Source organism: Choristoneura fumiferana, chromosome 12 (assembly GCF_025370935.1).
Source record: "Choristoneura fumiferana chromosome 12, NRCan_CFum_1, whole genome shotgun sequence".
Classification (NCBI taxonomy): Eukaryota; Metazoa; Arthropoda; class Insecta; order Lepidoptera; family Tortricidae; genus Choristoneura; species Choristoneura fumiferana.
This window is the reverse complement of record NC_133483.1, coordinates 7,604,664-7,624,507: the sequence shown is the minus strand read 5'-3', so window position 1 is coordinate 7,624,507 and position 19,844 is coordinate 7,604,664. Positions and strand designations below refer to the sequence as shown.

The 19,844-nt window shown below is 38.1% G+C and overlaps 4 protein-coding genes across 5 annotated transcripts in view; 2 read left to right on the top strand and 2 right to left on the bottom strand.

The window, feature by feature from the left end:
- Nucleotides 1-5,980, top strand: part of aux (cyclin-G-associated kinase) — a 29,917-nt gene extending 23,937 nt beyond the window's left edge. For both annotated transcript variants that reach the window (XM_074095144.1, XM_074095143.1), the window contains 4 exons: nucleotides 755-944; nucleotides 1,597-1,795; nucleotides 2,742-2,903; nucleotides 3,258-5,980. In XM_074095144.1, coding sequence (XP_073951245.1) covers nucleotides 755-944; nucleotides 1,597-1,795; nucleotides 2,742-2,903; nucleotides 3,258-3,368 — 662 coding nt within the window. In that variant the 3' untranslated portion in view covers nucleotides 3,369-5,980. The remainder of the gene's footprint in view (nucleotides 1-754; nucleotides 945-1,596; nucleotides 1,796-2,741; nucleotides 2,904-3,257) is intronic.
- LOC141433214 (pre-mRNA-splicing factor ISY1 homolog) lies at nucleotides 5,972-16,203 on the bottom strand. The gene is made up of 7 exons (XM_074095147.1): nucleotides 15,604-16,203; nucleotides 14,152-14,174; nucleotides 13,451-13,614; nucleotides 9,299-9,502; nucleotides 8,695-8,844; nucleotides 7,857-7,948; nucleotides 5,972-6,219 (listed from the first exon to the last, which is right to left on the bottom strand). Exons 1-7 carry the CDS (start codon nucleotides 15,604-15,606, stop codon nucleotides 6,055-6,057), a joined length of 801 nt encoding a protein of 266 aa, XP_073951248.1. The 5' UTR covers nucleotides 15,607-16,203; the 3' UTR covers nucleotides 5,972-6,054.
- On the bottom strand, nucleotides 9,990-12,500 carry LOC141433212 (uncharacterized). Its single transcript, XM_074095145.1, has 2 exons — nucleotides 10,722-12,500; nucleotides 9,990-10,642 (listed from the first exon to the last, which is right to left on the bottom strand). The coding sequence occupies exons 1-2, from the start codon at nucleotides 12,370-12,372 to the stop codon at nucleotides 10,044-10,046; spliced, it is 2,250 nt and encodes a 749-aa protein (XP_073951246.1). The 5' UTR covers nucleotides 12,373-12,500; the 3' UTR covers nucleotides 9,990-10,043.
- Nucleotides 16,204-16,932: 729 nt separating the features above from the next.
- Nucleotides 16,933-19,844, top strand: part of LOC141433213 (uncharacterized) — a gene marked incomplete in the record, with an annotated part of 12,650 nt that continues 9,738 nt past the window's right edge. The window contains 5 exon segments of the mRNA XM_074095146.1: nucleotides 16,933-16,999; nucleotides 17,183-17,384; nucleotides 17,877-18,069; nucleotides 18,441-18,524; nucleotides 18,602-18,779. Of these exon segments, the coding sequence (XP_073951247.1) occupies nucleotides 17,229-17,384; nucleotides 17,877-18,069; nucleotides 18,441-18,524; nucleotides 18,602-18,779 (611 nt within the window).

Sequence of the window (19,844 nt, the reverse complement as noted above, 5' to 3'; positions counted from 1 at the left end):
CGGAGAACAGATGGCCGTTGGGGCCGAAAAGTTCTCGAGTGGAGACCGCGGATTGGCAAGCGCAGCGTAGGACGTCCACCAACGAGATGGACGGATGACCTAGTTAAAGCCGCGGGTTCACGGTGGATGCAGGCCGCTGCTAACCGAAGCGACTGGAGGTCTATGGGGGAGGCCTATGTCCAACAGTGGACGTGCTACGGCTGAGATGATGATGAAGTGGTAATTTTACAAATAAGGGCTATCCTGTTCTGCAGCACATTAGTTTCTTGATCCGTTTGCGGAGCTGGGTTTTCTTGGCGTGAAATTAGTGTTGATTAATGAGGGTTTCTTGACAGGCAAAATATAGCTACTGTATTATTTATTTATTAAATATTGAGAGGTCCGTTTGACGTTACAGTCTTGCTTGTGATTGGCTCAGTCTGTTATTGAACCAATCGCTAACGTGACGCATATGTCAATGTTGTCAAACGGACCTTAGGATTCTAACACCGATTAGGCTCCGTTTCTACCAGAGATGTGCGAAGATGTGTTATGAGGAATATGTTTTTGATGAACTAATAGAATCGCTTCATTTACCTCGCCTCGCTCCGCTCAGCTGTTTCCACCAGAGATGTGCTGTGCGAGGATAGATAAATGAAGCGTTTCTATTGGTTCATGAAAAACACATTCCTCGCATCACATCCTCGCACATCTCTGGTTGAAACGCAGCCTTAGCCTGTCACAGAAATCCTCATTCCTAATTTACATCCCTCAGAGCGTTCCCAAAGCGTGCCTCTCGAAACGCAACCCAAGAAGGATCCATTCGCGGAGCTGGGTTTACTGGGAGCGAGCATCGGCAACGTGGCGGCGGCCGGCGCGCCGTCGCCGCGCGCGTCGCCCGCGCACACGCCGCAGCACCAGCCGCACACGCCGGCGCGCTCGCCGCACCACCAGCCTGACTACAGGTACTGCTGCTTTTTAACCCGCGACGCAAACAGAGGGGTGTTATAAGAGGGCCGCTATGTGTGTGTGTGTGTCTGTCTGTGGCACCGTAGCTCTTAAACGGGTGAACCGTATTTGAATGCGTTTTTTTTAATTTGAAAGCAGGTTTTCTAGCGATGCTTCTTAAACATGTTTTATCAATATCGGAACAGCCGGAGAAGTGACAATGTCGGGGGTTTTCCAACCTTTTGTTGGTTAGGTTATCTAAGGGCTAACGCTAGCTGGCGCGGGCACGCCTGCAGGTATGGGTACAGGTAAAATCCGTTGCACGCAATTTAGCACTGGTCGTACTTTTTTTTTACAATCACGCACGCATCACGCAGAGAGAGAGAGAGAGAGAGAGTAAGAAATTGCAGAACATTCTCAAAAATGTAGAAAGAAATGGAAACTTCTACAACAATTTAAAGGAAGTTTCCTTTCAATAAGTTCCTTGTGGGAATTTTTCAATTATGTATAATGAATAATATTATGTATATAAATAAGCCAAGCTACAGCAAAAAGCTTGTATTACAAATTTTACCAAAAACTTATTACTAAGGTTTTTTTAAAACATTGTACGGAGTTCGACTCGCAATTGAACGATTTTTTAAAATATATAATCCTCCTGTTTCCCAGTCGAACCCACTTCGAACCAGCCAAGACACCTATGGACGACAAGCCCAAGAAGCCGGCCGACGTGTTCGGCGATTTGCTTGGCAGCCAGGGCTACGAGTTCGCGGCCAAGCGCGAGTCGGGCCCGCGCACCATGAACGCCATGCGGAAAGAGGAAATGGTGCGCGAAATGGACCCCGATAAACTGAAGATTCATGAATGGGTGCGTACGGATACGAACCGCACTTACTTATGCTGTATCCCGGACATATCTACATGCGGGTTGCGGTTTTTTTTAATTTATTAGTTTTTTTTTCACATAATTTTGTCCCACGTATAAACATAAAAAAGGAGTCATCATCAGGGGTCGGACAAAAAGTGCGGATGACGTAAAAATGACGTAATCTTGCACACAAGATGATGTTTTTATTTAAACTTCCGTGTGACATGTAGTAACAAAGTAGCATTAATGAAGTAACAAAATAATCATAAATAAATCAATGGAATTCAGTGAATAAAATAAATTTCATATCGTTTAATAAAGAGGTTGATAAATGATAAGTGATAATTGTTTATGAAAATCAAAAATACTATTTGAAATCATCCTATAAGTGGTTTGACGTCATCGGCACTTTTTGTCCGACCCCTGGTCATCATCATCATCAGCCGGAAAACGTCCACTGCTGAACAAATCCCCCCCCCCCCCCCTTAGAACGCCCCAATCAACGACAACTCGCCACTTGCATCCACCGGTTTTCCGCAACTCTCACGATGTCGTCAGTCCAGCTGTTTGAGGCTGAAAAAGAGTGATTTTCTAAAATTAAGATACAAAGTTGAGTTTCAAATATTATTTTCGCTGAGGCTATTACTACAAATATCTGTATTCTTGGCAAGCCTCTCCTACAAAGGGACTCGAGTTCAGACTACCGTAAAACTTTTAGACGAAACACCAGCAATTAGCGTATCTCGGTTAGATCACCTCTAACTTATCATGTTTACGAATACTATATAATTATTCCGAATAACACCTTAGTTGTAATATGACAAGGTTGATAATTGTACTCTTATCACACGTGGTGACAGTCTTCGAAACTATTGCTACTTTTTGTCATCCACCCATACTTGCCATAGATGTTGTAGAACTTTACAACATTACTTTCTCTCTTCAGACGGAAGGCAAGAAAGCCAACATCCGCGCGTTGTTATGTTCGCTGCACACGGTGGTGTGGGAGGACTGTCGCTGGAACCGATGCGATATGTCGCAGCTTGTGTCGGCTGCCGACGTCAAACGGAACTACAGAAAGGCCTGTCTCGCTGTGCATCCTGACAAGGTATGCGACATAAACATACTCCTCGATGAACGATTATAATATAACTTTATTATTAATCTTGATTTGGTTGCCCTTTTCTTTTTTTTTTAACTGAATACCATTGTGTTTTACATTTCTGTACACATATTAAATTAATTTCAAGTCAATCCGACCAAAGGAAGGGACATATCAGATAACGCCAAATCTATGACCACCCGCAAAATACACTTGCTTGGTTGAAGTGCGTTGAGCGTGAGTGCATGATTTTTTTTGCAGGTCTAGACTGGGTTTTGCTTTACACTTGGCCTTCAAAATAGTAAAGCGTTTAATTGATTGGCCTCCATCTACTTGCTCTACATTTTTTTTCTTTTTTAGCAAATGGGCACTGACAACGAGAACATCGCGAAAATGATCTTCATGGAACTGAACAACGCGTGGACTGACTTCGAGAGTGATGTCAAACAACAGAACTTGTTCCAATCTTAATCTCCTCATCGAATGTAATAGTGAATGTCGACCAGGCTAGCCCGAGGCGGCGTACTGAAAGTGTACCCTCAAAGAGCTTATTGTTAGCCAAGAATAAGCCTTGATTGCAGACACCGGAGCATGTTTAAAAGGCAAATGTTAACGGGAAAAGGAGCTACTTATTTTTGTACTTTATCCTTTTCATCCATGTATTGTCACGTCACCTTTTGTAAAATTGTCAAATTCTCAAATCCATGCAAAATGGTATATTCAATGCGATTTCTCTTTTCAAAATGCAGTACCAATCTTTTGAAGACATTTGACGACTATCACGTAAGTAATCAGTTACTTTAAACCCTGACTGTGCAGCCTAGTTTGCTTCTTGTCAGTTTGGTTTAAGTTATTATTACTGCCGTTCTGCCCTGATACGCTTGCATGCATGCAAATTATAGTAGAGATCAGAAGGTAAATTATATTTTAAAACGAAATGCTGCATTTTGTTGGCAAATGGGAATAGTGCAAAGCAGCATCTGCTTTATATAACTCAAAATTATAAATTGTTCAGATCATGATCCGGTGTCGGCAAAAGGAATGTTATTTTTAAATGTAATAAAGTTATACTCTACCTACGTTATATTATAGCATTTACAGTTGAATCCTATTGTAACGTTTATTTAAAATGGGTCAGTTCAGTATCAATATAAAATTCGTGGTTAATGGTCAATCTCAGAAATACTTAAGGTTCTTTCGCGTCAGAAGCTGGGAAGTAGATCTCAGTTATTAAGTACCTATAAGAACTACTGGAGAGTCTGATAAGATTGTATGAAACCAAAATATAATGCGGATATAGTACAATAACAAATAAAGTAGATGTTTCACTTTAGGGTTGCCCCAAATACCATACCATTAACTATAAAAGTTAAACACCAAGTCCTCTTACAAATTTGACGTCGTTCGATTCAAATTGCACAATTGTTTTTGAATTAATTGACTTAGCAGTTATACATATTTAGCTGATGATGATTTACCATTCCATCTATCTTCCCGATTATGCTCGATTTAGTAATGTAACACAGTTCCAAGCGTTTGCTGTTAAGTTCAAATTTAATATGATAGTCGATGAATGTTATATTGAACACACGTATTTAGCGTTAGCAGCTCAAATTATTTTTTTGATGAAGACAAAAGATAAATATTAAAATTGTATATTCGGAAATATGGGTATTTTATGAAGCTGTGCATATAAAATTAGTAAGCTTTTACTGTTATACAGCTTGTCAGAAAAATATTTTACATCCCTGCAATAATGTATTAGATTTAACATTGTTTATTTTCTGAACATGAAACTACCGTGAGACTCGCTCATATTAAATGATACTGTGTCCATGTGTGCATGTTGCGGCAGCCGCCGAGTCGCGTGCTCCTGAGAAGAAGGGCTATGAAATAGCCCGAAACATGGCGAGCTAAACTCGGTTTAAGACGTGAGTTATCCGTTACAATATCATTTAATATGTTTATTTTCTACTCCGTATTTACATATTGTTGAACACATCATATTTACATGTGTGTACCCTACTACTACAGATTTCTGTAATGCTGTCTACTCCTTATGAAAATTCAAAATTATGTCATTGCTGAAATAGCTTTTATCTTAGCGTATATAAGCTTGTAGTTAGTACGCAGCAAATAAGAGACGATGCGGTTACTTTATTGCAATTATTTACTTTACAGTCGCATTTGTCAGACGTTTGTTCGGTTGTTTAATAATTTACGGAGATCACAAGTGTAACCACTTCTTAGTTTTGTAGAATTTACATCTGTTCTAATTGTATACTGAGGCAGAGAACGAATGGTAGCTTTTGAATTGGTTAAATATTACATATTTAATATACTTACTGCAATTTTGAACATGAAACTACCGTGAGACTCACTCATATTAAATATAATGACCCGGATAATTCACGTCTTAAATCGAGTTTAGCTCGACATGTTTCGGACTAATCCGTAGCCCTTCGTCTTCGGAGCAACGCGACTCAGCGGCTGCTGCAACACGCGCACTGGGTTAGCCCGAAACATGTCGAGCTAAACTCGATTTAAGACGTGAGTTATCCGGGTCATTATATTTAATACTTACTGCACTTTGAAATCAGTGAGGCGAGTATTACTATATTCATGGAAGTACTTTTTTTTTGAGTTTTCAGAAGGTAAAACTTTATCAATGCGTGGTAAATGGCAATATAAAAAATCTAATTATTAGGTGTAAGCGAGGTCGGTAATGTAAATGTAAAAAGGAACGGATAAGTTCAAAAATAGTACTTACTAGGCATTTAAGGTATTCTCGTTTAAGTTTGTACATTCCTAATTTAATTAGACATAAATAGGTTCTTCTTCCCAGTTTACAATTAAAGCGACTCACAAATCTGTCATGATTTCAGTTGCTTGATTTTGTGGTCTTATTTTAGTATACTTATAGAAGAATATATTTTATTTTGCTACTTATAATCATAATGAGCCGGTACAACCGCACGATGGTTTCGTTCGTTTTAAATGTATATTTTGCTTAGAAATGAGTGCTACGTGCGAGATGATAACGAAATTATTGTTCAAATAAAAATAAATTATTATGGAATAAACCTTATTTTATTTCTCTTAACTCATCCAAACATACATACACTTAACAGAAGTTCCCGAATTAAAAAATACTTTGTCAGCTCTCTTCCATTTTGACGTCGAGGCAACCGTAACGTTCTAGAAGTTCCTGCTTCTTTTTTCTAAGAAGAGCTTCTTCTATGTCCTTCTGCGATGGAACAGCCACGTGCGACGTGATGACTTGCGGCTCTGCGTCGTCGTCATCCACTCTCTTATCTTCCGGCTGAAATGGATACATAAAAAGACCCATAAAATTTACTTGCTGTACTACGGACGGTTGTGTGCTACGGACGAATTTCTAGAATTTCTAAAGAGGGTACAGATATAGTGATAATGTTTTGCCATAGTATTTTTAACCGACTTCAAAAAAGGAGGAGGTTCTATGTTCCAATGTTTGTATTTTTTTAAATGTATTTTCACCGATTACTCAGTCAATTGTGGACCGATTTTCAAAATTCTTTTTTTATTCGAAAGAGGTGGTCCCATTGTCACCAAGTCTAGATCTGATGATGGGATCCTAGGGAAATCGAGGGCAAACCTCAAATTTTATAAGCACACCTATGGCGATTTTGGCTTTTTTAGCATTAAGATAAGCATTTACATTCAGAAAGTATCATTTGGTAAACTGGATCTGATGAAGAAGACCGTAGATGACCAATGGAACTCGTCAAAGCTAAGCAATGTTCGCTCGTCTATAAACGATCATGATTAATATACCTACCTAGAAAAGCGACTAAGAAGAAGCTTTAAGTTAATGATTCTTTCGAACTGATCTGATGCTGAAGCCGGAAGGTAGGAAACGTAACTCTTGTCATAAAACAACGTAACTAAGCCGTGTTTGGGCTTAATGGACTCGTTGTGAGATGTACTTTGGTTATAAACCACTAAAAAGTGAGAAATAAAGATTTTTTTTAACAAAAAAGTAAAACCGAAAAAAAATGGAACCGACTACAAAACCCTTGAAGGATTTAGAGTCGGTTTACTTTTTTTGTTAAAAAATTTCTTGTCGGAAAAGTTCGTATTTTTATCCTGCTTTCTCAACTAGCTTACTAAAGTTTACTGAAGCTAATTGAGACAGCAACATAAATACGAACTTATCCGACGTAATACGATGGGAAAACATTAGTCATTAAATTTGTAAGTAGGTAATCAACAACATATAAAAATGCCTGTATAACATATATTACACACAATATATATATTAAAAAAAAACAACTGTTAAAATCACGCAGCTTGTCATCTAAAAGCAAGAAACATCTGATTAAGATGTATATCTGGAGTATTGCTCTTTATGGGTGTGAAACGTGGACACTGACACAGAATAATAGGGCAAGACTGGAAGCCTTTGAGATGTGGTGCTGGAGGAGAATGAAAGGCATAAGTTGGATGGAAAGGAAGACCAATGAGGAAGTCTTGAGAATGGTTGAAGGACGGAGAACAATCCTGAACACTATAGATGCTAGACGCGGGAATATGATCGGGCATTTGATACGACACGACGACTTCTTCAAAACAATTTTGGAAGGAAAGATCGAGGGGAAGAGAGGAAGAGGTCGACCTAGGCGCAGCTACATCGATCAGATAAAGGAGAAAGTTGGCGTCGCGTCGTATCAAGAGGTCAAGAGGATGGCTCAAAGGAGGGATGTGTGGAAGATACTCCACCGACATAAGTTGAAGAAGAACATATTTTAATGCATTCAATGCCGGCGACGCATACATTGAGTTTTATTGACTTGCATCTACGTCGCGGCCACAAGGTCATTAAAACGGCCTTTGAAGTTTGAGGCATCTGAGCGAGTGAGCGAGAGAGGCTTGACAGCTGACGGCGAAGTAATAAACATAGTTTAAAAATTTGCTTACGTCTTCAGGGTAAATGTTTTCTTCTTCAGGCAAATCTTGATCTTGGTTCTCTTCTTTGTTTCTTTTCCACTCGTCAACTGCCCGTGCTATTGCTAAAATAAACATTGAAATGTTGTATAAGGGCCAATCAACTTTTTTACCGACACTAATCTGTCCGCGACATTTTTCAACAATTGCAGATTTTTGTAAGTAAACATGTTTGTAATTTAATAGATGGTGTACATGAATACATGCCATCCTACGCAAGTTCAACCTATTAAACCGTGAAATATCTTGTTGGAAGTACGATTTATTCGTAACGCAGGAGACGCCCAAAGTGTCGGTAAAATAGTTGATTGGCCCATTATTTGCTGCATTAGCATGATTTCGTAAAAAATGCAAATTTGTTGTCTCTATGTATGTATATTTCCCGGTATTAGTACCAGCACCAATATGACAACAAAGCGTGCATCGACTGTATTTCTAGGGCCAGTACGACGTGTCAGATATTTTTTGCACGCTTTGCTATGGCAGACATGGGTAGTGCCACCAGAGTTGAGATCACGCACACAAGAACATGTGTTATGACAGCAGGATTTTGACATTAACTCATTCATTCTCCTTTTGTGCAATCAGTTCTCTTTGTAGCTGTGTGTGTGTAATCATTCACTTCAACTCTCGTGGCGGTGGCACTACCTATAATCTATCCTCCTAACGCCCAGAGTCCTTTATAAAGGACTTATTGTAATTTGAACTTCAAACTCTATCATAAATGACATAATTTTTAATGTTCATATATCGAAAATTTTACTTGGGCGTTAGGAGGCTATCTATAACAATGCAGGTGACAGCAGGGTACCTTCTTTCTCGGCTTCCCGCTCCAGCGGCACCAGCAGCCCGTCGTCGTCGTCGCGGTAGCCGTAATAGTCGGCGTCCACGTCGCGCATGAGGTCGGCGCGCGTGCGCCGCGGCGGCGGCGGCGGCTCCTGCTCGAACAGCTCGCGCACGCCTGCGGCCGCACACGATTGTTATTAGGGCTCTCTTCAGTCAAAGTCATCCTACTAACCCACTAATACTTATTATAAACTAGTGCGTAAATCATTTAATCCGGTAGATAAAATTAATATCCCGGGATTTTACAAAATTCCCATGGGAATTCCCTAATTCTAAATCGTGGTCTTCATTGATTTGCACTAAGAAAAACTGGCGCTGGCAGCCAGCGCTGACTTGTCTTAAAAAACTGCTTACGATGCCAATAACAAGCCAGTGTTGGCTGCCACTGAAACTGCTTTATTAGGGTAAGTTCGCGTATTTCTGGCTCAGCGAGCTTTTTCGCTCAATATATCACCGAAGTTAATGAACTTAACTGAATAAGACACGAGACACAAGAACCCGAACTTATGCGAACTTCTGTCCGGCACTTCAAGATGTTCGTCAATATAACATAGCCATTATGTACCCACCTGGCAAGTCCTTGGCGGCCCCGAAGTACTTGTACCCCCTGTTGCCGGGCACCTCCCGGCCGTCCTGGTCCAGCATGCGCGGGCCGACGCGCGCGTGGTCGGGCCCGCCCAGCGACTTGATCTGGACCTCCCAGTGACGCTTCTCGCGCATCAGTTTGTTGATCTCGTCGTTTAGGTCCCGGATTCGGAACTCGCCGAGACCGGCTTTGAAAAAGAACAAAAGATAAGCTACTGTTTAATGGCAGATATGATTGCAATGCAACGGCCATAGCTTTGAAACCGAGTAACTTTAATCGATCTGCTATAACAAAATAACGTGCTAAAAGTATGGGCTGAAACAATTTTTAGTTCATAGGTAAGTCATTTAATTTTTTTTAACAAAAAATAGAACCAACTACAAAAAACCATGAAAATAATTTTCTACCAGTCTGAAGTCGGTGCCTCAGCACGAGCCAGCAGGAGTAGTGGTAACAAACATAAAAAAACCCGAATTGATAACCTCCTTTTTTTGAAGTCGGTTAAAAAATAGGTTAGTAGGTACCTAAATAGTATATTGAGATTAAAGAGTTTATCTTGGAATTAGTTTTGAACAAAATCTGCGTTGGTTACCCAAGTAGCCATAATAAACAATAAGTTAAATTTTGTGATCTAATTAGCCTGATTCAATTTTTTAAAAATAAAATAAGAGTAAGCAATTTCATTTGTTTTTATTAAATTTTCATACGCGTTCTGATATGATGCAGGTTTATTTTTTTCCTTTCTTCTTAGCTTTACCGGTCTTGGTGCTGCTTTTTTTCTTTTTTAAACTAGTTTTGCTTTTCTTTTTGTCTTTCTCTTTTTTGGCTGGCTTTTTCGAAACCAGCTTACTGGCGCTGACTTGTTGGCTCATATTATTGTTTTCGACGGGAATGGCACTGGGGGCTTTTGGTGTTACAAGTTCGATTTCTAGATCAGTCTTTTTGTCCTTAGACTCCATTTTCTTGCCGATTTTGAGAATAAAAACATCTTTTTGCGGATGGAAACGCTTCTCCATGTTGACTGGCACTGGGCAGTTGGTAGGTGTAACATTAACAACTTTCCTATCTTTGCTGTCGTAATTTCTGCTAGGAGAATTTATAGAATATTTCAGATTTGACGTATACGTATTATCGCTTCTACGAACATCTGACGGTAGTTCAAACTGTATCTGATCCCCTGTATTGTATGGAGTATCTTCACATTCACATAGCTCTTGAATATTGTCATATTTTCCCATTCGTTCAACTTTAGTACTCTTTGGAACTCTAATTTTCAACTCATTGTCGTTCATTTTTGTAAAAATTTCGTCAAATCTTGGCATGCCATCTGGAAACAATCGAAACATTAGTGTAAGGTAATAACGTAATTAAATGAGAAATTAGTGATTATAAATGGTTTTAGTCACCTGGAGGATTTGCACTAAGATAATTTGACCGAGATAAGGCAGAATATTGTGACAGTGGGCTATCGCTTCTCGACGACCGCGATCTGAGTGGTACTCGTCTATGCTGCGGTTCAGGTCTCTTTGTAAGCGCATCTTCATCTAATAATATTTTTCCCTGGTCATCCATTTCGACCTTTTGACACGAATATAATGTCATGCCATTGCCTTCCTTTAGAAGATATGACGTTCCCTTCGGCTTTGGCGCCGCGGAAAATGCTGTTGTAATCTCTTTACCGAGAAATGACATGCGTACCGATACTTCTATAACACCGATCGCTTCAGGATTTTCACTCTCACCACAGGACAAATAAAACTGATTTTTGAACAACGGCGTAGATGTAGTGCAAATAATGTTATCTTTAGGCTGTTCTTCAGTCCATTTCTTACATAAATCATCCCTAAGAGCCAAATATTCTTTCGTGTAATCCATTCGAGATATTCCTAATTTCGTAACACAATGCGAGCATGGCGGTTGCTTAGTTAATTCAACAACAATTTCGAATTCATCAATGGAACAAATTTTATCGTAAGTCATAGCAAATAAAATTGACTTTCCGACGTTAATTTTGAAAAAATCTTCAACACTACCATTATTAGAGTCGTACAATATTATCGGATGCTTGCCCAAAAATGTTGCGGCAATGACGAGGTTGTTACAGTCCATATCGAAACAGTCGCATTTCATTTGAATCTTGTTGACTATTAGTTCAAGTAAAAAGAGGTGATACGGAAAATCGGTAAGATCTTTAACTCTTCCAATGTCATCTTCAGTGCGAGCAATGTCTTCCGACAAGTGTTTGATGGAATTTCTGAGAGCGTTCGCTTCATCAGTCAGTATTTTGCTCATGTTGGCAATTTTATCTATGTTGCTATCCAACCCTGGAGATTGTGCACCCATCACATTCCCCGATAGCGCTTTTACTGATTCATTTAACTGTTCGATGTGGTCGCTTATGCGCTTGCCTTGTGGTTCGAGATTAGCTATGGTTTCTTTTGCATCTTCTTTTTTTTCATCCGATCTATTGCTCAAAGTTCCAGGAGGAGTTGATGTTTTCTGCCGTAGACTATCTGGCGACCTGGGCTCATGGTCTTTTTTTAACGAAGCCCGAGGACTGCCCGTGGAGCGCCGTGGACTTGGTGCTACTGGCGACCTAACAGGACTAGCCATTTTCTGTGCCTCACCTACTGGTGACTTGGACTGAGGTTCTTTTTTCAGTGAAGGCTGTCGCGGTGGGCTAGGTGCCACAGGTGATCCCAATGAAGGTTGTTGCTTTATCGATTCCTGGTCTACTTTGGTTGGGGAAGTTTTGCGCACGCTTTTTGATCTGATACTAGCGTTAGGAGTAGCAGGAACAGGTGTTGATATAGGCTGAGAACGAACGGAAGTCCGTGGTGAAGTGGCTACAGGAGGTTGGGTGGATCTCGGTGATCCCTTACTGAACACAGCTGACGGCTCACTTGGAATAGCGGGTACTGTATAATATTCAGGCTGAGCTTCAATAGCAGGCGCGGGCGGGTCGTTAGTCGGTTCGATTTCTGATTTCACACTTGGTTCCCTGGGGGATTGTGGTTTTGGAGACAGTATTGCCGCTTCGGGAGTAATATCGTCCATTATGGTAACTGCCTAATTAAAACACTTTAGTCTGGTTTACTTAAAATTTTAACCATCCTTAAACTTGGATCTAAATAAAAAAGTTTGACACAATCATCATGACCTAATAGATCATAATGAATTTGTTGAATAAAGTACATATTATACAGCTTTTTTACAATGTTTCTTATATTAGATAATCCAGCCTATACATAATTTTGAAAACAGGCCACTATTGTTAGCCTAGGCCTATATTATATTTGTAGTATAATATTATAGTAGTATGCAAAGGCATGTAATATACATACAAAAATACACAGTTTAGAAATGCGTAAAATGAATCATGTTTAAAAATAAACACATAAAATGAAAAACCCTTGTGTGACTTTTTTAACTAAATTCTCTATATTCAAGTTTTAATGGGTTAGTCAGTTAGGTTGTTGTTGTTGTTGTTGTTAGTTAGTTTTAAGGAACATAAATAGGGGGTGCAGGGTAGAATGACACTAATCTTCTAGAGATATGTATATAATAAATCTGTAACAAGTTGATATCATGTATACTTATTAAAAATATTTTAGAAAAACTGTTACTAGGGGTATTTATTAGCGCAACAGAACCCATAACAATGATGGCTTAATCTCGAAGAATGCGGTTTTCACTGATATGCTGTTGTTTACATGGATTAACATTTAGTGTTTATTTCAATAGAATCGATTTACAAATTAAAAAAAAATACATTATTTAAATAATTTCATGGAACAGTTTTGGAAGAATCGCTGTTAGTTTGACTGAAACTTTGGTTAATTGTATAATGTTTTGGTTACTATAGTCTTCAAAATTATACCATTTGATTCTATCCATCTTTTTGTTTGTCTGTCTGTATGTATGTCACAGGTATTATATTCAGAAACTATAAGTGCTATACTATAAGTGTTGATTAAGTTTTGATGGTAGGTATCATTTGTAAACTGCTGGTCAGTAAAACAATAACTGGCTGAGATAAATCTAAGACAAAGTCGCGGGCACAACTAGTAAACCATATATTTTAACCATTAACTACCAGACTAGAGCCACTCTTCATAGCATCCTTTCCACTAACCATTCTGTATCTGTGCAACCTTCTTGGCGATCTCGCGCACGATCTGTAGACGCCACTTCTCGGCCTGCGGCAGGTCGTTGCACTCTGAGGCTAGGTACGGCCGGCGCTCGCGCATCCCGCCCGTCTCCTGAACCTGCGCCGCGCGCCATCGCGCCAGTGTTGTCCTAGCATAATAAATAATAATAATAAATATCATATACCTAACAAACCCTACTTTAACATCAAGACTTTGCTCATCACTATTCCGCGGAAACTGCCCATACAATTTTCCATGATATGAAATTAATATCCTTATTTGTTAAATTGTTAATCCAGGATATGTAATTTAATAAAAGGAAGTAAAATAATAGGTTGATTCATGTATTTACTGTTAGTTTTTTATTGAAATAATGAGCTGTCATTTAACTCTGATAACATCTAATGAGTCACGTAGATCATTACCTATTTATCTTGTTAATATACTGTGTAAAAATACCCACATAAAAAGCATTAAAAAAATTAAATGTCTGTTAAAATAAAAAAATAAATTCTTGCATAATACACTTATATATTACTTAACATTAGTTTGTAAGGCGAAAATGTTACTATTACTAACTACTACAGAAATTGTTTTGAAAATAAAAATATTATTATTAATATTTTATGTATCTTTCACCATCAGCAGACAATATAGTGAAGAAATTATTGATTCTTTCACTTACATAGCTTTCTCCGCATTACGAGCCTGTAGAAAACAAAAAAATAATTAAAATATTTTTGTAGTATTTACCACTTATTATAAGCTATAGGAGCCAAGTTTTTAAGTTGGAAAAGTTCTTAAAAAAGTTTTTTTTTTCTATTAGTTCTAAAGTTACGAGCGGCAACTGGTTTTTCGTTCTTGGTTGTTGGATGGGGAAACTGTGCCATAGACGCGACGCGCGTGCGAATATTCTTTAGTATTGATTCTACGATTTTGTCTTTTAAGTAGTGTTTCTCAGTTTAAAAATAAAGTGATTAGCTGTTGCCTGCAACTCCGTCCATGTATTACTCATTTAAAGAGTCTTACAAACATAACATTACAAATGCAAAAGTTTGTAAGTCTGTTTGTTACCTCATGATGTCTGAACCGCTTAACCAATTTAGATGAAATTCGGCATACAGATAGTTTGAGCCCCGGATAAGGACATAGGATAGTTTTATCCCAGAAAAATTACATATTTCCCACGGGATAGCAAGAAACAGATTCTACACAGACGGAGTAGCTGGCAACAGTGTATAATATTACTGGGATAGGAAATTGTTTACCTTAGTTTTATAAATGTAATGTGTACAAACAGACATAAATAATAATGTGTTTTAAGTTGCATGGTAAGAATGAGGAAGGTAAGGTTAAGGGGGTTAAAACATGCAAGGTCATTCAGATAGGGGATGGCATAGGATTTGGAACATTATTATTATTATTATAGCAATATATTTTGTGCTGTTTGCTATAACTATAATTTGTATGAACAGCTATGAGATTGTCTCTTCTCTTTTAGTCTAGAAATGAAATGTGATCATTCTTTATCACAAGAAAAGAGAAGGGTTTGAAAGTTTGCTAAGTCCTTCTGACTAGACATGGGTAATCTAGACTGCGAGAAGTGATCTGATTCACTAAATCCAGCATTGGGTTCCTTCAAGCAATCATTCATTTATATGTAGAGAAGACTTAGCAATATTGTTCCGATTAGACTCCGTCCAGATCAATGCTGTACCCAGGTACTGGAGTACCAATTTGTCATGATTCTTTTGAATGTGTTAGTCACTTTGCATTAAGCTTCAGCCCTAATCCGAAAATATCCAATGTAATTGAACGGAAGCGAAGTGAGTTTTGAATCGCCGATCGCAGGCCGCTTTATCTAATGGGTTGGTCAGGATAAGTAACTCCTTGGAGTCCATAGGATTTAAACGGGGACGAAAAGGTATTGATGAAACTGAGACATCCCTCACTGAGAATCTGACTTGATCTTCAGATCCGGATTAACCGTTTCTACTTTCAACAAATACACCAAAATAGGTGAAACCGAGCATACACATATAAAATCCATCTGCTCTTTTGATAGAATTATTGGATATCAGAAACACCGATACGTTTCGAGGAAATACGAAAAGTTACTATTTTTAGGTTAACTTACCATTTTTTATGTTTAGAAGGTTCAACTGTATAAACACTAGTATTCAATTTGTAATTATCGATTTACAAAGTTATTTTAAATTCGAGTCTATAAGTGAATAGAGAGTTCACAGTTAGCAAAAATAATGTTTGTTTTGGTTTGTTTGAGTGCTGCGCTGCGTGATTTGATTGACATAATTGACATTTGACTATTCTTGACATACGTCACGTCGTCATTACATACTCTAACTAAACTACGACTTGACTACGACAAAATCTTACTGAACGTTAGTGACGTTTGCAGGAGGGCGCTTTGTTTCATTTTAATTACATTATTATTATTAGATAATCGTTATTATTGTATTAATATCAAAATAAAAAGTATAAACCACGAACAAATGATACAAACAGCAACATTCACGGCAAACTCTAAAGGGGGAAATTTTTCCGAGATAGCCCGATTGGTTCCGATTTTTGGGGTGACACTCTTTACCGACCCTGTTTTTTGTGTACACGCCCATAGAAACTGACGTGAGCTTCTATGGGCGTGTACACGAAAAACAGGCTCGGTATTTCCATCCCGGTATTATCCAGGCCGGGAAAGAGTGTCACCCGATTTTTGCCACTTTCCTGAGGGTCGCACTGTGCCAAATCCTAGGGTGCGTTCGAAAAGTCACATTTGCTTGATTTGCACTTTGCTGGCGGTATTCTACTTGAGCTACAGTTGGTTGGTTGGTTTTTTAGAAAAATATGGCTCTGTCCATTGGAGGAATATTTTGCCAGTGTCTAGTAGGTTTTGCCGTTGTCCGGTAAAAAAATTCTATAAAAAAATATGAGAGATTATTATTATTCCCCTTAATGGCGACCTTAAGGCTTGGGCCAGTGTCAGTTAATAATGGTAGATGAACGATTACAGCGCGCGAATCGAGCTACAGTTGTTGTTTCTTTAAAAAAATATGGCTCTGTCCATCGGAGGACAATTTTGCCAGTGTCTAGTAGTTTTTGCCGTTGTTTGGTAAAAAAATTCTAGAAAACGAAATATGAGAGGTAATGGTGGATGAACGATGACAGCGCGACCAATCCAAAAGTTATCCGAGCTACAGTTGTTGTTGTTGTTGTTTCTTTAAAAAAATATGGCTCTGTCCATCGGAGGACAATTTTGCCAGTGTCTAGTAGTTTTTGCCGTTGTACGGTAAAAAAATTCTAGAAAACGAAATATGAGACGTAATGGTGGATGAACGATGACAGCGCGAATGATCGAGCTACAGTTAAAAACTTTAGTTTAAAATTGCGCCATTTTTGAAGTTGACAGTTTACTGACTCAATCAAATTAATCAAAAACTTTGGGGAGGTGAGGTATTATCAGGTATTATAGTCGACATTGGCGGTATCATCGATTTGAATTGAATTGAATTGAGGTATTATAGAAAACGGTGTGTTTTTATTATTTAATTGGTGCAGTTTTAAATGGAATCTTTCCCTCTTTTTTTAAAAATACCGCCAAAAACAATAAAGTCAAAAGTCAACTCTGGACAGGTCGTACACCCGTTTCGCTCTCGGAAGAATAGAATGAACTGTTGCTTCAAGTTTTTTACTTTTAGTAACTGCAATCGAGAAGAAGGGATAAGAAGAGTGACTTCAACAGCAATGGACATCATTCTCGAAGTTGAACCAACGGTTGGCTGGGATCTTTGTCCTGCTGAAATACTAATAATTATATTTGAAAAACTTGACATCACATCATTGAGGTGCTGCTCATTAGTGAACAGGAGGTGGAAAGAGATTGTCTACGATATATGCGAGGTGAGGATAGGGTAGCGTTAATATGTCAAGGGCAGTGTACCCAGTTTGACAAACTTTTAACTTTTAGAGCTCATAACATGATTAATAATATCATAAGTCTATTTAATACATTGTAATATGGTGTGTTATTAAGCCGGGGTATAAAATACCTACGCTTGACATTCAGTTTACTGTAAAAGCTTAAAAATTTCAGCTACCTTCATTTCATAATAGTAAATAACTGATCTTTCAATAAGCCTAATTTAAATTACTAGTTATGTTGTACTTGTGCCATTAGATAAATCTTATAAATATGTCCAGACCATTTCCTGTTTGACTTACATTAACTGCCAACTATTATAACACCTGTAGCTTGGAAATATAACCTGAGAAGTCAATGGCTATGATAGGAGCGAGGTAGCGCACAATCAGCTATCTAGTTTACACAAATAATTATGTTGTTTGTTTGATATTTCTGTCAATCAGTCAGTATTTTTGTTTCTTTTGTTTTAGTTTAAAGAGCTATGGAAGGAGTTTGCAGAGGATGGAGTAGCCAACTGTGCCGTGATGCACAGGAGTAAATCTTTGTTAAGCTGGAAAGATCTTTACTTTAACTCATTATTATGGAACAATATAAAATCTACTACTATTAACAAAATTAACGAAATAGAAAAGTTAATTATAAAGAGTATTTTTGTTTATAAGGGTAATTATATTTGTTCTGTTTTTTGTTCAGTAACTTGGACAGTAACTGCTGCATCACTCCCATGGAAGAAATAATAAGTAGCTAGCTCTCTATCACATGAGAGTTTTGACAAATCCATTATTAGTGAAGCTCTATAAGATTGACCCTTAAGGAGCATGTCTGCCAAACTTAAAGTCTATGGCTCCGGTGCAGTGGTTCAGACAATGCATTGTCTGTGAGTCACTCTATCATACCTAGATAAATTTCAGTGTTTCATTCTACCAAAAAATTGGTTAAAAGTTTCACAGACATCTAATTTTTACATTCAGACATAATTTTTACCTGATGGGTTGGAAGTTTAAATCAAAAACATATTTTTCTTCTGATTTCAGATAATATCATAATTGTTAGCAGTACTAATGTAGAATACTATAATGTTGAGAGCTTTCAACTTGTTGGTGCCATTTCTGTGACATGTGAGTGTCTTAGCTTAACACAATACATTTAATAAGTATAATAAGCACTATGATAACATTGAACTGTTTGGTTACAGGTGACTGTGTTGAAGAAACTGATGATATGATAGTTGTTGGTAGCAAAAACAATGATTACTACAGAATAACTTTGTTTGGCAAGCTGGATAATAGCAACAATCTTAAAAGTATTGAGAAGCACTTCCTCGGGGAGACTTATCACGACGCGTGCGAAGTTAGCCGCTCCTGGCGTTGGAAGTGGGTTTTTCATACTTTATTCATTAATTTTGCCACTCATTTGATATCTATGGTATTTTGTACTAAATGTCAAACCATTTAAAGAAAGAAAGAAATTTATATCACGGTATTGTTTCATAATTAAATTAATTCCCTTGTCAATGCAATGGCACTATAACTATTTCTGTGAAAAGGTTCCATAGTGGCTCAGAATTCGGTTGGTTAGATTGTACTTAGCAGAAGTGCAACTGTTTTTTTTTTTGGGATCCATACCTAAAAAGGAAAAAACGGAACCCTTATAGGATCACTTTTTGTCCGTCTGTCTGTCTGTCTGTCTGTCTGTCAAGACCCTTTTTCTCGGGAACGCGCGGAGGTATCAAGCTGAAATTTATATCAAATACTGAGGTCTACTGTCCCTTAGAGCTGTGGAAAAATCAAACTTCTAAGCCAACGCAATCAAAAGATGCAGCTGTTTATGCTGCAAGTTTCCGCAAATTTTCGAAACTCTCAAGGGAATCAAAATCTTGAAATTATGTATGAAGGTAGCTATTATAATACAACCAACTAGAAAACTCTGAAAATCTTGATTTTTTATGTCTGTCTGTAAATATCAATGATCAATATAACCTGACCCCACATTGCATACATTTTGCTTAAGAGTAGAGCTCTGCATACACTGGATGTATTAAATCACTCGGAAAAAGTAAGAATTGAAGATATAGTCTATACGATTCCCGTTTACTTACATACCTATAAATGTGTACGGAACGGAACCCTCGGTGCGCGAATCCGACTCGCACTTGCCCGGTTTTTTTTATTATATAAGTTAGTTAATAAAATAAACATCTGATTTTTGTTGTCAATATTGCGAATACAGCTAGCAGTAGCGCCCAGATTTGCGATTAGTATAACCGGCGCCATACTAATCAAAAGCAAAAACCAGTGCCAAAGTTTATCAGGACACCAATATCGTGAAACCTCTATCCCATAGCATGTTTCAGAACCAGCATTGGGTTTTCCAGCAGGACTCTGTTCTAACTCATAAAGCAAAGTCTACTCAAGCGTGGCTTGCTTATAATAAGTTAA

What these genes read in the sequence shown, in the direction of transcription:
- LOC141433214 (XM_074095147.1), bottom strand. An exon ending in GGCCGCCAAGGACTTGCCAG is followed by an intron (nt 8,845 to 9,298) that starts GTGGGTACATAA and finishes GTGCGGCCGCAG; the next exon opens with GCGTGCGCGAGCTGTTCGAG. An exon ending in GCGGGAAGCCGAGAAAGAAG is followed by an intron (nt 7,949 to 8,694) that starts GTACCCTGCTGT and finishes TGTTTATTTTAG; the next exon opens with CAATAGCACGGGCAGTTGAC.
- LOC141433212 (XM_074095145.1), bottom strand. Translation starts at nt 12,372, where the DNA reads ATGGACGATATTACTCCCGAAGCGGCAATACTGTCTCCAAAACCACAA. An exon ending in TCTTAGTGCAAATCCTCCAG is followed by an intron (nt 10,643 to 10,721) that starts GTGACTAAAACC and finishes GATTGTTTCCAG; the next exon opens with ATGGCATGCCAAGATTTGAC.